The sequence below is a fragment of the Ornithodoros turicata genome, chromosome 1, assembly GCF_037126465.1.
Source record: "Ornithodoros turicata isolate Travis chromosome 1, ASM3712646v1, whole genome shotgun sequence".
Taxonomy (NCBI): domain Eukaryota; kingdom Metazoa; phylum Arthropoda; class Arachnida; order Ixodida; family Argasidae; genus Ornithodoros; species Ornithodoros turicata.
The window spans coordinates 197,111,326-197,128,249 of record NC_088201.1 but is presented as its reverse complement, the minus strand read 5'-3'; the positions used below and the strand labels follow the sequence as shown (position 1 = coordinate 197,128,249).

At 50.2% G+C, this 16,924-nt stretch overlaps 1 protein-coding gene across 1 annotated transcript; it reads left to right on the top strand.

Annotated features, from left to right (window-relative positions):
• Nucleotides 1–15,119: 15,119 nt before the first annotated feature.
• Nucleotides 15,120–15,728, top strand: LOC135393090 (uncharacterized). The gene has a single exon (XM_064623650.1). It carries the CDS (start codon nt 15,120–15,122, stop codon nt 15,726–15,728), a length of 609 nt encoding a protein of 202 aa, XP_064479720.1.
• Nucleotides 15,729–16,924: the final 1,196 nt, after the last annotated feature.

Genomic DNA, 16,924 nt, shown 5'->3' with positions numbered 1-16,924 from the left:
GAGAAACACAGAGAACAAGAAAGTACTAGCGACACGTAAAAATGGCAACACTGCTCGACAAGTCTAACCATGCCAGAGCGCGGGGAAAAGGCCTAACCGCTACTGCTAAACAGCACGGAGAAAACACTACACATCGGGGGGAAAGGCTTAAGGCAATCGACAAGGCCTAACCACAGCGTCACAACACTACGCGGCTAACACATGGCGGGAACCACTAGCCACACGATGGTAAACGTGCGTCAACAGGCTTGGACACTGCTAAACAAGTCTAAACATTCGCGTACGGCGAGAAAAGGCTTAACACGAGCACGGTAAAACAACGCGCAAACACCGGCAAATCACTCACCTTTTCCCCGCTGCGACGGAGCGTCCGCTCTCGTCGACAGCCAGGGATGAAGTGACGACGGAGCGACCGGCCGCACGTCTTCTCCCTACGAGAGCCAGAGCTGGACTGTCTGCTGAGGCGGCGCGGCGCGGCAGCTACGCATGCGCGCGCGCGCTCCTAGCGCCCTCTGCTCCACCCGACCGCGCATGCGCGCGCGCGCGCGCTCCTAGCTCCCTCTGCGCCGCCCGCGGGTGTTTTCGGTTTCGGCTCTCCGCTGCGCGCGCGCGCGCTTCTAGCGGCGACGGGTGGCTTCAGAGTTTCGGTGTCACTCTTTGTTTCTTTTGTCACGGTGTTTCTTTGCGCGCGCGTTTATCTGTACAAAGGCAGCGCGCACCGCGCTCGTGTCATCATTCTGTCCGATACGTGGAAAACGCCATGTGTGGTTTATTCTCCTGCGTTTCTCGTCGTCGCAAGGAAAAGACAAAAAACGAAGAACTTCGCGAATTTATACGCGGCACCGTGGAGGAAGCCTTTCAAGTCCACCGCCTGGAATGGTTGCAAGCGCATCAAGAAATGTGTCAGGACAAGATGAAGACGCTCGACCGCATCTTAGCGGCGGACAGACTGGCGAAAAAGAAGTCCAACTTTAGCCTGGATAATCTGTATTGGGAACGCAGTTCCGATGTAGAGGACGACGACGACGACAACGTGTAAATAAAAGCGATGCATTTCTCTTCGAGTCTCAGTCTCTTCTTTCCCTTCGTGAAACGTGTACGCACGCAACATGTCTTCCCCCGAACCTTTTCGTTTCCGTCATCCTTTTCGCTGTATCTTAAGCGGCCCCTCCATGTGCGGCAAATCTACTTTCGTTGCTAACGTGCTGAGGAACCTGAACGACGTGGTGGACAAGCCTCCGTCACAAATATTCTACGTGCAGAAATATGCTTCGCCGAGCATGCAGGACGAATTCGGGGACTCCGTAAAATTTACCAAGGAGCTACCGCGAGAGTGGGACACGTCGCGCGCTACGCTGATCGTCATCGACGATCACATGACCGACGCCGGTTCCTTGAAGGAGGTGACCGATCTTTTCATTCGGGGTTCTCACCACGCCAACGCGTCGATCTTCTTACTCGTTCAAAACATCTTTTTCGACAGTAGCCATTTTAGAACAATATCCTACAACGCCAGTTACGTCGTCCTGTGGCGCACCATGCGCAGCGTGCACCAGATGGAACATTTCGGCCAACAGCTATTTGGCAGAAAAAGATTGGAGTATTTTCTGGACGCATATAAACAAGCAATGTCGTCGCCCCACGCATATTTACTCGTGGATCTTCACAACTATACGCACGAGGATCACAGGTTGTGTAGCAATATCTTTCCGGGAGAACGTCAATATATCTACGCTCCGAAATGAATCTCCGCCCTCACCTCACTTTACTCAAAGTACTCTCCACTCTACCCCCTCCACGCCGCCGCGACGTCTTGAGACGTTCGTCCTCGTCCGACATGAAACACCTCTCCGAAATTTGCCTCAATGTATTGAACGGAAAGGTGGCTCTAGCTCCAGATACGTTCGCGCGTTTGAAGAAGCACAAACGCTTTTTACGACGGCTCGCCTACAAAAAGATTCACAAGAATCCGCAACGTTTGAAGCGCTATCTGTCTCAGCAGCGAGGACAGGGCGTTCTTTCGTCGGTGGTTCCTCTCCTGCTTTCCGCCGTGTTGAACCTTTTCGCCAATGGCCAAGAGAATTGAAGTGACCACCTCCTCCATCGGAAACATTCTTTCCTCGAAGGAGAGTGACGACGTCAAAGTGAAACTCATACTACAAGCACTGTATCGCATACTCAAGCAGTACGGATTTGACCCCTACGACAATAAAAACAAGGCGTCCGACGCTACAAACGACTTTGACTATTCGCTCCTCTCTCCAGAGGTGGATGAAGAGGAAGCGGAAAGGGTTGTCTCGGAATTAAAGAAGGTTCTTTCCTGGGATCGCGATGGTTGTGTCTCCGTGTCGGGCAAGCCCATCAGACACTCCTCCGTTTACGAACTCGTCAATTATTTGTTGCAACGTAAGACGGGAAAGAAACCTTCCTGGTTCCCCAAAGTCTCGAAACTATTGCGCCTGATTTCTCTGCCCAAATCTCGCGAGCCTCAACAGCAGCAGCAAGCCTCCATTGCGTGGACGACTTATGGAGGGATATGAAAAGCCAGCGGGTGGTTTGGGGGGTGTGGAACGCTATAGAAAAGCGCATCACTTGAGCAAAAAGAAGGCTCTCGCCATTCTCAGAAAGCTGGATGCCTACACGCTCCACCATCCTGTCAGAAGAAAGTTTAATAGGAGACGCATCATCGCGCTCAAGATCAACGACGTGTGGCAAATGGACCTCGCCGATTTTTCAAAATACAAGAGATTCAACGGTGGCTACCGCTACATTCTCGTGGCAATCGATTCCCTCTCCCGCTTTCTGCGCACCCTCCCACTAAAGACGAAGCGCCCCGCCGAAATGAAAAGGGCCATGATAAGACTTTTTCGGGGAGGTAACGTACCTACACGCATCTTTTGCGACAGAGGCGGGGAATTCTACAACAAGACCGTCAAGGAGTATCTCTCACGAAAGAAGGTACACATCTATTCTACCTTCTCTCCAGTAATCAAAGCATCGCAGGCAGAACGCGTCATACGCACTTTACGCGACAGAATATTCCGTTATTTTAGAGTAACGGGAAAATACCACTTCGTTTCCGCGCTTCCCAAGATCGTGCGCGACTACAACAACACCAAACACAGGACTTTGGGCATCAGCCCATCCGAAGTCACACCCGAAAACGAATTGGAGCTGTTCAATAAGATAAATGGGAAGCCCGTCGTACCCTCCGTGAAAAAGAAGCTCAAACTGGGGGATAAAGTGAGGGTCCTACTACATAGAAAAGGTTTTCATAAGAGCTCGGAAGGGAGTTGGTCGCCTCAGATTTTCACCGTCTCCCGCCTGAGAGACACCTCTCCTCCCGTCGTACACCTGGAAGATTACCGGGGTAAGGAAGTGGACGGATCTTTCTACCCCGAGGAGGTACTCGTCGTAACCCGAGACGCCAATCAGCCTTGGCCAGTAACGAAAGTGCTGAGAAAGAAGCAAGTGAACGGTCAGAGCTTCTCCTTGGTTCGCTGGTTCGGTTACGACAAAGAACACGACAGTTGGGTTCCGAGCAGCGACGTGGTCAAGATTGGGAAATGACGTCAGACATCTACGTCCACCTGCTCTCGAACGCCAGCATGGATAAGTTTCCCTCGAATAAACTCAACGCCTTCACGGTAGCTTTCGATAGTCCGCTTCAGCTCTCGAACCGCTATAAAGTCGGTCTGATGGATCTCAGCATAAGCAACGATTTTTTAAATATCGGGTACGAAAGGCAAGATGCGAAAATCGAGGTTTCTTTCGAGGACACGGTCGAAGCCGGGAGAACTTTTCGTGTCACCTCGGATCTCGAGAGGGATTTGGGAAAAGCCCTTTCGGAATTTAACGTTTCTTTCGCGTACAATAAATCGCGATACGACTTCGTCTTACCCGTGGACGTGAAAGCCGTGGAATTAGACCCTCGGCTCGCACAGGCGCTCGACGCCTCGCTAGCGTCCCGCGAAGCAGGTCGTGCAGTCAAGCCTCCCAAATTGAGCGAACGCGAAGCCACCTCCATCTTATTGGAGCACGCCGCACCCGTCGCTTTCGGCGACGTCACTTTCAATTCAGAAACCACGTCCCTACGGAACACACTCAACAAGTATTTCCAGACGCACAAGCTGGACGCCTCGCTAGAATTCACGGATAACATCTACTCTCTGAAAACGCCGAAAGGGTTGCACGTACCGGACCCCTTTGTCAAGCTGCTACATCTCACACCCGTCGAGGGACACGGAGAAACGCTACGCGTCTCTCTCCCCGTAGCGCGCCAATTTTCTTTCACGATCAAGACGAAAATTCCTCGATCTTTGCAAGTACATCTGCCTCCCGGCTATTATGCGACGCCGCAAGCACTTCTGGATGCGATTAACCAGCGCGTAGGCGTACGCGCGCGCTTCAGCTTCGACGGAACCGAACAGAAATGTAAAATTCGGCTTTCCGAGGGCACCTCCTTAAGACTTTCCGAGTACCTAGCCGTGCTTTTGGGCTTCGAATCGCGTACCGTGTTCACGGGGGAGGATGCCACGAGCTCCGTCGAGGTACTCCTGGAACCCCCGTTTCACAACATAATCGTGTACACGGATATCGTGGAACCCACGTACGTGGGGAGCGGGAAAAAAACGATATTAAAAATACTACTCTTTTATTACGAGAAAGACAAGCACGTCGTCACCTACACGTTAGATAACATCCAGTATTTTAACCTGTCTCAATTCGAAATTCCCTCAGTGACGATCGTTCTCGCGGACGAAACGGGAAGACGTTTGCCGTTGCGGTCCAAAGGCAGAACCAATCTAACATTGCATTTCAAATATGTACCGTAATTCCCCCAAAATAATTTCCGTGTGCACGGGACCCCTTTTCCAACGAGGGGGCGGTGTGTTGAGCAACATATCCAAGTTTATCGTTCCCATGTGGCAGCAAATAAAACCGATCGCCAAGAGAACGTTGAAGCGCTTGGCGCGGAATTTGGCCGATGGCGAAGGAATATCGCGCGCAGTAAAAAAGACGGCCATAGCAACGGGGAGAGACGTGCTGGATTCCATGGAGGGCTCTGGAAACAAGAACAACAATGGAAAGAAACGCCGCAAAAGACAACAAAAGGCGCCGACACACGACGCACCTGCAGATATCTTTGGTAGGCCGTGAAGGTCACACATCCGCTGCGCGCGCTCCGCCATGACGTCAACGAAAGCAAAAATACAGACGCAACGGTCACCGCATTGTCTTACGAATGACGTGATGATATTCGAACCCCCTTCCATTCAATACGGCGTGGAAGATACTTCGTACCAACTTTTTTATCCGGTCAACGGGGTAAATAATTCCGTGATCGAATTTTGTATTCAAAATTTGCAAAGGGCACACTTGGATCTCTACGGCAGTTTCGTGTCTTTGACCGTGGGCATTGTTCGCGACGACGGGGAAGAAATGGACGAGAAAGATGTCGTTTTCCCAATAAACCACCTGTTGAGCGGCATGTTTAAGACGGTCACCGTTTATGCGAACAACAAGCTCGTCAGTTCCAACGAGTTGTACGCCTACAGGAGTATTTTGGACGTCGTGCTTCATTCCACGCCCATGGCTCAAGAAACAGTGCACGCGGCTGGACTTTATGTCGAGGACGACGAACATTTAAAGGACGATTACGACGTCTCTTCTCGCGGTCCGAAACAACGTTACGAAGCGACGAAGGGTGGAAAATACTTTAACCTGGTCGGACAGATCAATACCGACCTGTTTCAACAGCCGCGCCTGATGGTACCTGCCGTCGAAATTCGCGTCGTTTTCCTGTTAAACAACGACGAATTTAAACTCGTATCGGTCCCCAAAGACAAGAAAACGTACAATTACGAGGTGGACATTAAAGAAATGACGTTACACTTGAAAAAGGTGACGCTGGCACCTTCCCTGTTTTTGGAATACGAGCGGCGGCTTCAGACCACGCCGGCCATCTACGTGTTACGCGGATTGGAAACCAAGGTGCGGAGCTTGAGTGCCGGGAGCTTGGACGCTCACTTTGAAAACGTTTACCTCGAAAGGGTACCTTCCAAATTATGCGTCGCCCTGCTCGCCACGTCCGACTTTCTGGGCGACATCCAATCGAACCCCTACAAATTCCGTCATTACGACCTGTCTCATTCGATGCTCTCCGTGGACGGCCAGCAAGTGCGAGCCGAGTACGACTTTCAGAACGATCTCGTCAAAATTCCCTACTTTAACTTCTTGCAAGAACTGGGAGAGAAACATTTCAAGTATAGCTACGAGCGATTTAAAACGAACGGGTTCCTTCTCTACTTCAACTTGGACGTGGACAAGTGTTCTTCTCCTTCGCATTTGAACGAGTGGCGAAAAGGAAACGTTCGCCTGCAATTACGCTTCGCTAAAGCCCTTCCACACGCGGTCACTGTCCTCTTGATTTCCGAGTGTCCCAAGCTCATGTACGTCGACAAGGACCGTACGGTCACCTTCCCATAAGAAAAGATGTACGAGAGCGACATCTTGGAACTCGTGTCCCTGAACCCCCTCGCTTCCTCCATGCTGAGAGGCATTTGCGCTTCCAACGAAGCCTTCGTTTTACGCAAGCCCGGTTATTTAATCATCAATACGGAAGAGCGAAGAAGACGCGGGCAGCACTGGGTGCTCTACCTGAAAAACTACGACGGGTCTACCGTGTTTTTCGACAGCTACGGACTTCCCCCCATCGAAGAAAACCTTCGAAGGACTTTACCTGTAGTGGACGAGTATAACGACAAGTGTATTCAATCACCCTTTTCGCCTTACAGCGGGCTTTTTTGTATCTACGTAGCCACGCGCATGTCGAAACGCTACAGCTTGAAAAGTTGTGTATTCATGTTTTCCTGTAACCTCGAAGAGAATGACAAAACAATAAAACGTCTCCTCGTGAGCGAACTCGTTTCGTAAAAAATAGACTATTTATTTATTCACGACATACACAAGACCCTTGCGAGACGATCTTCCAACGTGCTGACCCGACGCTCACCGCCGTCGTCGCCGGTCTGCACCGTGACGTCGAGGGATGTGTGGAGAAGCCAGTAGCGACGGACGATAGGTTGGTTGAAACCCGCGTTGATGAGACACGGGTCGACTGTCTCTCCTCGTCTATACTTCTCCAGCAGCTCGAGCTTGTAATCTACGAATCGCTTCATTTTCTTTGCAATCTTCCCACTGACGGTGAACAGACGTAAGGGTATCGTCTTGAGAATCGAGCGAAAGTCTCCCTCGCAGCTATCGCCGTGAATATAATCGCGTAATCGCAGCAAGTCCCGATACATTCGTGTTTGCACAAAGGTGGCAAACCTCTGCTCGGGCGTCATCATGACTGAGACGGAATGAGAGTAGACAACCTTTTTTTTATTTCTCGTTACACATGAATTAGGCTCCAGCTTTGGTTTCGTAGCCGGGAAGGCAGCCCAAATACGGACGAAGGCTCGAGTCTAACCAATGGCTGGGGTTTCTCGACCAGAGTCCACCGCAACGACAGGTGGTCAAGTGATCGCCGATCCGCAAAAAGAAGGTCTTTGGAGGAGGCTTGAAGGTTAGGACCGGGGGTAGATCTCCCGTCAGTAGCCATTCGTAATCTGCAACGAAAAGAGCGTGAGAAACGCGTGTTTTTTTTTTTTTAATCTCAAACACACACGTACAATCTTCTTCAGTCACAGAGTGACACTGATGGTCCATCTTCTCCATCTTCCTTCAATAGTCGAAGTCCTTCGCAACGTACGTCGAACGGTACCGTCCGACAGCCGAGAAACGGGCGAATCAATCGGTCCGTCCAATGCTTTTGCTCTGAAAAAAATGTGACTGGTTATAGAACGTATTAAAAAAAATAACGAGGAAGCGTACCTTTGGACCACAATCCACCACAACTGGTGCAGAAGAAGCGGGCGCTGCCAATCTCCCGAAATATGTGAGGCGGGAAAAAACCGACTTCACGCGCAGCAAAAGTGTTGTACACTGGAAACGAAACTCTTCAAACATTTTGGCGATGATGACGTCATGGGTATTAGCATTTCAGGAGAATTGCGCAAGAAACGGATAGGATAGATATCTTACGCACCGTGTCCCTTGCCAGTTACGCGTGGAGCAGCGCTCTGAAGTTCACTAAAGTCAAGCTCGAGCTCATAAGTGATCAGGAGATGTACGAAACGATCGAGAAAGGAATCAGGGGAGGCATTTGTAACAGCTTCCATAGATACTGTCGGGCTAATCACGAGGAGTGCGACGATTACGATCCACAGCAAGAAAAGACTTTTATCCAGTACCTTGACGTGAATAGTTTGTACCCGTACGCGATGACTTTCCATCTCCCGACAGGTGGTTTTGAGTGGGTCGATCCTTCGAGGTGGAGCGAGATCGATTTTCTCAACATTCCTCACGATTCGGAAGTGGGTTACGTCTACGTGGTAGACTTGACATACCCTGAAGAACTACACGCACTCACCAGGGATTTTCCCCTGGCACCCGAACACAGGTGTGTGAACGAGAACGAACTCTCCCCCTACCAGCGACACTTGAAAGACGCGTTGGCGCTGAACGCCCCTCCCACAAAGAAACTCTTGCTGACGTGCTACGATAAAGAACGCTACGTCGTTCATTATGCATTGCTCGCACTGTATGTGAGGTTGGGCATGAAAATAAAGCGTGTTCACAGCATTCTTTCGTTCCGCCAAGACAATTTTTTGCGAGCCTTCGTGCACAGAAACGTCACGTTGAGGAATGCCGCCACCACGAAAGTCGAATGACTTTTGTACAAAACCATGTCCAACAGTACGTTCGGTAAGTCGATACAAAATGTGAGACACATGAAAAGGTACGCTATAGCCTACGACAAAGAAAGCGCGCTCCGAAAAGCTAGCTCCGTCAGCAGTCAGCATTTTCACATTCTGAGTGACAAGTGCATCTTATACGAGATGCAGAATAGGAGGGTCAAATGCACGCACCCCCTTTATGTGGGCTTTGCCATTCTAGAGATATCCAAAGTCCGAATGTACAGCTTCATCTACGAGTCTCTCTTTTCTCGCTTGACGTGTCCAGTGCAATTGATCTATAGCGATACGGACAGCATAATTTTTTCTCTCACGTGTGAAAGCCTGGAAGAACAGCTCATGAAGATTGAGAATGAGTTAGATCTGTCTTCCTATCCACCGGACCACCCGCTTTTCAACGACGAGCACGCGAACCAGATGGGGTACTTCAAAGACGAGACGGGAGGTGGTGTTATTCAGGAAGTCGTAGCCATCCGAGCGAAAATGTACAGCATTCTCTTGGCTGGGTCACACAAACAGATCGCGAGAGCGAAGGGAGTTAAGAAAGACGTGGTGAGGAAACATTTATTGCACGAAGTGTACCGAGATTCTCTGTTCAATGAAAAGACAGTCTCTCAGAAGCAGTGCACCATCCAGAGTATAAAGCAAACAATGTACACCATTTCGAGACTCAAGAAGAGCTTGGTCCCCTACGACGACAAGCGCTATCTCGTGGATTCCGTACACTCCTTCCCTTATGGAAGCTGCGAATACGGTAAGCTTTCCTAGTGTTTTGACGCGTATAGGATTACGATAGTGCTCTCTCTTTGTGCAGCATCGGAAAACCCGGAAGAGAGCCCGAGAGCGTCATCGTCAGGGATCGAGTAACCGCGGAACAAAGAGCTGCACGCGCATGTAATCGAGAATAAAAGTTGTAGTCGAGATATGCTTCTCTCTCTCTCTCTCTCGCAGACAGGAGAAGCAGGGGTCATCGTGGCAGTGCGGTAGCGGAATGGGTGCACGAAAAGGATGACCATACCGTCATCGTACTGGTACCGTGACCCGTGCAATGACGACGCTGCGATGAAGATTCCCCTTTTCTGACACGTCTGATCATCTCGTAATACTGCGTTAGATCAGACAAGGGAGGGAGGGTGCAGACATCTATCGTCCAACTCCTTTGAGACTTGGTCAATAGATGTCTGCACCCTCCCTCCCTTGTCTGATCTCACGAACGCAGCATTACGAGATGATCAGACGTGCCAGAAAAGGGGAATCTTCATCGCAGCGCCGTCATTGCACGGGTGTGTCAATCACTAGCCAATCACTAGGTTTTAGAAATGAATGGAAGTGACCACCCCCTGGACCTATGGACAAGTGAGCGATTTGGAAGCCTATGACTTAGAATTCAATAGAATAGATCATTTTGATGTCTACGAGCGAGTGAGCAGATGTTGTGGCAATGAATGGTAGCCGATCACATAGAAATTAGATGGATCACCATGAAGGGATCGGTCAATCAGCGTGAAGGAATGGAGCTGTGACCAACCAACCAGAGGACTTAGAAGTGGCTTGACCTAGATTTGAATTGGGTGGTGGATTAGAAATTCCTAGAACTGGATTAGGAAAAAGAGCAATTTGGAAGCCTATGAACTGACTTAGAATTGAACAGAATAGATAATTTTGGTGTTCATGAGCGAGTGAGCAAATGCGGCAAGGAAGGGCAGCCAATGACATAGGAATTAGATGGATCACCATGAAGGGGTCGAGCCTGGATTAGACCTGGCTTGACCTGGATTAGAAATTCCTACAACTGGATTAGAAAAAAGTGGTTGTTGTGGGGCTCGAATCTATACTACTCTCCTGAAGGGACGGAAATCGCATTTTTAAAAAAGTATCACACACCTACCCAATCCCGGTGCGCGAAAGAATGCTCCAAGGGTCCGAGACGGTGGTGGTTGCCCTGCGCTGCACTTTCTGGAGCCTCTGGAAGCATGCACACGCGAGACAAACAACAACTTTAAATCAGGATGGTGGGTGGGGACTTTCATCCCCGGGGGCGATACTCTACCCCAGTGCTGGAGGAGAAGTGAGGAGAATGAACCGGGGAGGAGAAGCGGGGGGCACACACGAGACGATGTGCCATAAACTGCGACTTTTATTTACTGACCAGCTCCCGTGGCACAGTGGTTAGGATGATCGCTTTCCACGCCAAGACTGGGAGGTGACCTGGGTTCGAATCCTGTCACCGGCTGCGCTGTCTGAGGTTTTCCCTGGGTTTTCCGAGGACTTTCCAGACGAATGTCGGCACAGTTCCCCCTCAAGTCGGCCCAGGACGCATACTAACCCCCTGTCCCCCACTCCTTCCTGCTGTCCTCTCTCCATCTGTGCACGTCTGTACGCCGCTCATAGCCACAGTTGCTTCGCGGCGCTAATACGGAATTAAGAAAAAACACTTATTTCGTTGATCTTTCGAATCTTCATCGGAGACTGTTCTTCATATTCACAGTAACTTGCAGATCCACACGATGAAGTTACGCGATTGCAACTCCTGCCTTAATGCCGCTCCTGCAAAAGATCAATAGGAACAGCTTGCTGGGTGCTAAAATGAACGATAAAGAACATAATAGAGAGTTTTAGCAGACCGTTGATAACGTGGCTTGCGTCGAACCGTATCAACCGGAACCAATCAGTGGATAAGATTCTGAGTCACGCACCATTGCGATTGGTTCCGATAGGCACGATAACCTTATCAACGGTATACTAAACCCACTAATAGTCAGCGTAGACTGTCGATAACGTGGCTTCCGAAGTAGCATATCTACCACATCCAATCAACTGATCAGATTTTGTGTCATGAACGCTGCCATTGGTTCCAATATGTTCGGTAGATTCACGGTTACGTTATCAGAGGTATACTTACACTCTCTAATATAAGATAACAAATCGTGTACAAACTGTCATGCGATCCTATTCCTTGTCTATTAAACGTGAAAATAAAATAAAAACTTTCATCTGAATACGTTGTGTAACACGGTGCAAAGAGGGCTGGGAAGTGGGATATGGGGATGCATGGATATTCGGCACAGGTCATGGGCGTACCGAGAGGGCAGCAAGGGGAGACCGTGGCTGCCCCTGGATATCCAAGGTCGCTTAAGAAAACAGTGCGCTCTTTAGCCATAGGAGTAATGATTATTCTCAGATGTGCAATAAAAACATGTGAACACTGTCACTGTCCACAACGTCCGCCTCCAGAAAAAAATGGTGGTAGGGAGGGGGATTCACGCTTGCCCACCCACGGAAGGGCTTTGCCCCCTTTTAAAAAATTATGGGAACGCCCATGGTGCAAGAATTCCAAACACTACCAATGTTAAGGGGGTGAAGATTCGTGCGTAGAGGTTGGATCTCCGTAACAAATGGCGACGAGAAAACTTAAACACGTCTTCTCTAAGGATTACGTCAGTCGGTCCCCTTAGTATCCTTGGTTCCATGGGGACCGCTTTCAATTAGCAACATGTATTACGCGAGCGTGCAATTACATCTATTATACTCGTTGTCACTCTCCACATTGCTTATACTGTATCGCTATATCTACGTTCACATGTCCCACATTTAAGGTAACGGAAAAACGGTAACACACGAAAACCATGTAGGCGAAAGTCGGTTTTGTGAATCAAATCCCTAATATTACACGAAATCGTGGTTGAAATGTAGATTCATGGGTGTCAAACATGTCTGTCGAAACTCCTTCACGCTGCGCTCCCGCATCACTGAGTTAGTGCACTTTGAATATGAATAGGTCCTTTCACAGTTGGCTCCCCTCCTCCTCGCCTGATATCGGTATGACTTAGTACCGCGCGCGCAGCAGAAGTGCGTATTTTCCCGTCCTCGTGACCGAAGTCCTCGGACCGGAAGCAGAAATCAACAAATTGAGCAAAAGCGTTATGACGCCATGAAACAACCGCTCAAAGCGTCAGCTGCTGGGCACCGCTTGGCGTGCGGTCGGCGGGGGCCTCGAAAATGGGACATTGTTAAAACTCAGTAGACATAAAAAATAGTAGGATGCGGGAGGTGGGACTTTGCGTACGATGTTCATGGAGTAAGACGTACAGACCCTGCCCGAGACAAACTTCTATCCGTGTGGTTTCTCAACCCCTGTAGGGGCCCCGATTCGAAAACCATGCCGGCCTCTTGTTTGCCAAGTGCGCTTCCTGACGGGACCTTCGGATGTCTTTTGTATTGTTGCACTGCCTTGCTTGCGGCTCCTACTACGTAGATGTGCCCATGTTCTCGTGAACTGTTGTCTCTCAGCTGTAGACACGGAACGTGAACATGGTGCCAAAACCTATAGGGCGGCTACGACAGCGGGAGACCACGTGTTACTGCTTGTGCTGTAGATAGTAACGGCCAGATCATTTTCTGGGTTGTGCAGTTTCTTAGCATCTCATTCATGGTGTCTTCTGTGTTCCCATGGACCAAGGAACCGTCAAGTTGTCATACCTATCGGAACCAACGACTCGTCACTCAATGCCGTCACTCAGAATCTGATCAATTCCGTGCGATAGGCGCTGTAGCATACAGGGCTCCCAGTAGCGGTACGCCCAGGACAGCTTTATCATTGGACGAACATTGTTTTTTTTTCTCTTGTTTTCGCAACACCTCTTCGCTTCCAAATCTTGAGAGTGTGTCCGACAAGACTTGTTCATTCGCTGTCTTGTATTTTGCTTCGAGCGGGCATGCTTCCAGTGTCAGTCTCACTCTCTGCAGTCGCAGCAAACATCGATGAAGTGGCTATGCAAAGATGTTCGCAGCAGCTCGTAGTCTGTCTCCCCTACGATACTACCGGTTAGTTAAATATGGGATGAGGTTACCTGTGGCAACCGTGTATGATTGCGAGAGCTTCTTTTCGGTCAGTGCGTATTTCTGCTGGAATTCAGTCGAGGCCAACGACGGATAGCTTCGCCGTTCATCATTCCCTGCGTATCAACTGCATGACTCCATTCGATTTGCACCCATTGAAAGGCTGTCTCAGTCAGTGCCTGTCTGACGTGCGTTCTACTATGCGTTCTACTAACTTTTCCTACACCGTCCAGCGCTCGTGTTTAGGTAGTTTCACACACCCCGAATTTTCTTCGGGCATTTATGTTCTGGGCTTTACACACTTTACAGTGTAGCTCGCACCTGTGTTGTTCCACATTGGAGTAAAATCGCCTTATCGTGTTCATTTACCCAATCGTGAGTGATGGGGGGGGATCTATTTATATCCACAGGAAAGGTCAGCCAGAAAGGACGGCAATACAGCTAAACTAAATGGCGTATCATTGAACTGACACGGTGTACGAAGTAGATGTTTCTGGTTTTGCAAAATTTACAGAAAGAAATCGGAAAGAAGAAAGTGTCGTACGCTTTTTTAATTATACGTACCAGAACGAGCTTGGCCTGAGTGACCATGTCTGAAAAGATAGGAGATGTGTTTAGCGCATTTTCGGACATGATTTTTTAAAGTAACATCGGAGCAGCAAACTTTTCTGCATTATGTAAAATATAACCCGAAACAGTACAATTGCTGTGTGAAACTGATGTACTACAAAAATGAAACATCACCCGGGGAAGAGTCTGTGTAGAGCCTGTTCTTCGGTAGCTATAGCTATAGGCACAGCTTTCGGTTCTCATTTCAGGAAAGGAGAGTGCACGTCTGTTAGATAGTCAACGCAGAACGTAGCTTCGGTAGCGATTGCTATAGCTGTGTCATTGCCCTAGATCCTACACTCTAAAAACTGAACTTCTCCGCGTATCAGGCTCTGCGCCAACCATTGCCACGTATGATAGTGTTATCGCTTCTGATTCGAAGATAAAGGGGGCGTAAAACTTTTTGTGTCAATTTGAACACATGATAATTGACACGAAAAGCGTCCACCTACCTCTCCCCTCAAATCAGAAATAACCTTATCATTTGTTGCAATGGTTGGCCAAGAGCGTGCTATGCAGTGATGTTCATTTTTTGGAGTATAGCCAGATGGCACACTGTAAAAAACAGTTCCGCAATTTTCCGCACAAGTGACTGCTGACTCTGTTGCCGGCCTATGTGCCGTAACTTGTATGCTGGACGAAATCCATTTGGAGTGCACACTGCATAGTTGCGATCGAGGCTTTCGGACTCTAATACCCCCGTAGTGGCTGCAGGTCGGCGCCACCGGAAGATACGCGCCAAAAATAAACGTTGACGCGCGATCACGGGCTCCAGTTCTTAGCGAGCCGAGTGCAGCCACATTCTGTTGCCTCCTTCCTGTCTGCCTGTCTATATCTCTCTGCGACACGCCACAACTGGTGACCCGAACAATGGACATTCCCCCCGACGCTCCTTTGGAGCCACCGCCGCCCACTTCCGCTCAGCTTACCGAGAAACCTTCCGTCGGCACGGTTGGCGTTGAAGTTCACTTGCCCCCTTTTTGGACAAAGAACCCTCGGGCATGGTTCCTGCAAATCCAAGCCCGATTTGCCCTTCGTCGCATCACCTCGCCGCTTACAAAGTACTTAAACGTCGTGTCTGCTCTTCCTCCGGATATCGCTGATCAAGTGGATTATCTACTGGGCGCCCCTCCGCCCGATAATCCTTACGAGCAACTCAAAGAGGCCATTCTAACCCGCACCGAGTGCTCAGAACAGTCGCGCATGCGCCAACTGCTCTCCGGTGAAGAATTGGGTGACCGCAGAGCGTCGCAGCTCCTCCATCGCAGGCAGCTGCTTGGCAGCGCAGCCGACACTCAGCTTCCAATATTGAGGGAGCTTTTGCTCCAGAGGCTACCACAGCAAGTGCGCATGGTGCTAGCGGGCTCACAAGAGGTTTCCCTTGAGCACCTTGCTCAGCTTGCGGATTATCGAGCATTCCTCGCCATCTATCGCGTCTGTCTCCCGTGCAACTCCGGCTACCTCTTCCTGCGCCGCTGACGATGTTACTGCATCGCTGCAAGAACAAGTCGCACGACTGTCGGATGCCGTCGAGAGTATGCGCTATAATTTTTCCCGCCGACGCCGCACTCGACGCTCTCCTTCTCGCACCCGCCGCCGTTCTCCTTCTGCTCACGCCGATGAGCAGCGCCCGTCCAGCGATATTTGCTGGTACCATGAAAAATACGGCGGCAACGCGTTCAAAGCACCCGGCCTTGCTCTTGGTCGGGAAATGCGGAGGCCGGTCGATAGTGGCGGCCTACGACTCCGGCCCTCGAGGAAGCTGCCTGTTCTTTGTCACCGACCGAATTGCGAAGTACCGCTTCTTAATGGACACCGGAGCTGAGGTCAGTATTGTACCTCCCACGCGATCTGACCGCGCCCGTGGACCGTCCACTTCGAAACTCCAGGCTGTGAACCCTTCCCAGATCTCGACATTCGGCTTGCGTTCCCTCGCTATCGACATAGGACTTAGGCGCCTCTTTCAATGGGTGTTCGTCATAGCCAATGTCCCCTACCCCATCCTGGGGGCCGACTTTCTTCACTACTTCGGACTTGACATCAGCATTTCCCGCAAGAAGCTCTCTGACTCGACAACTGGCCTTACAATCTCCGGCGTGCCTTCCACCCACCCAAGTATGGGCATTCGAACTGTGGTCCCCACCTGCTCCTACGCTGAGCTGTTGCTCGCCTTTCCGACCATCACGAAACCCTGCAACTTGGCCGTTCCCCCTAAGCACGCCGTTTGCACCATATCATCACCACTGGCCCGCCGGTAACTGCTCGACCGCGCCGTCTCGTTGGCGAGCGGCTGAATATAGCGCGTCGGGAGTTTGACCACATGTTGCAGCTTGGACTGATTCTACCCTCTTCCAGCCCCTGGTCATCCCCGCTGCACATGTTCCCGAAAGCCTCCGGAGACTGGCACCCGTGCGGTGACTACAGAGCCCTTAATGCCGCCACCGTACCGGACCAGTATCCGCTTCCACACATTCATGACTTCACCCTCGACCTCGCCGGCGTGACCACCTTCAGCAAAATTGATTTGGTAAAGGCCTACCACCAAATACCTGTGGAACCGGAAGACATTCCAAAGACAGCCATCATTACACCGTTTGGCCTTTTTGAATTCGTGCGCATGCCATTTGGTCTACGCAATGCGGCGCAATCCTTTCAAAGGTTTATGAACGAAGTGG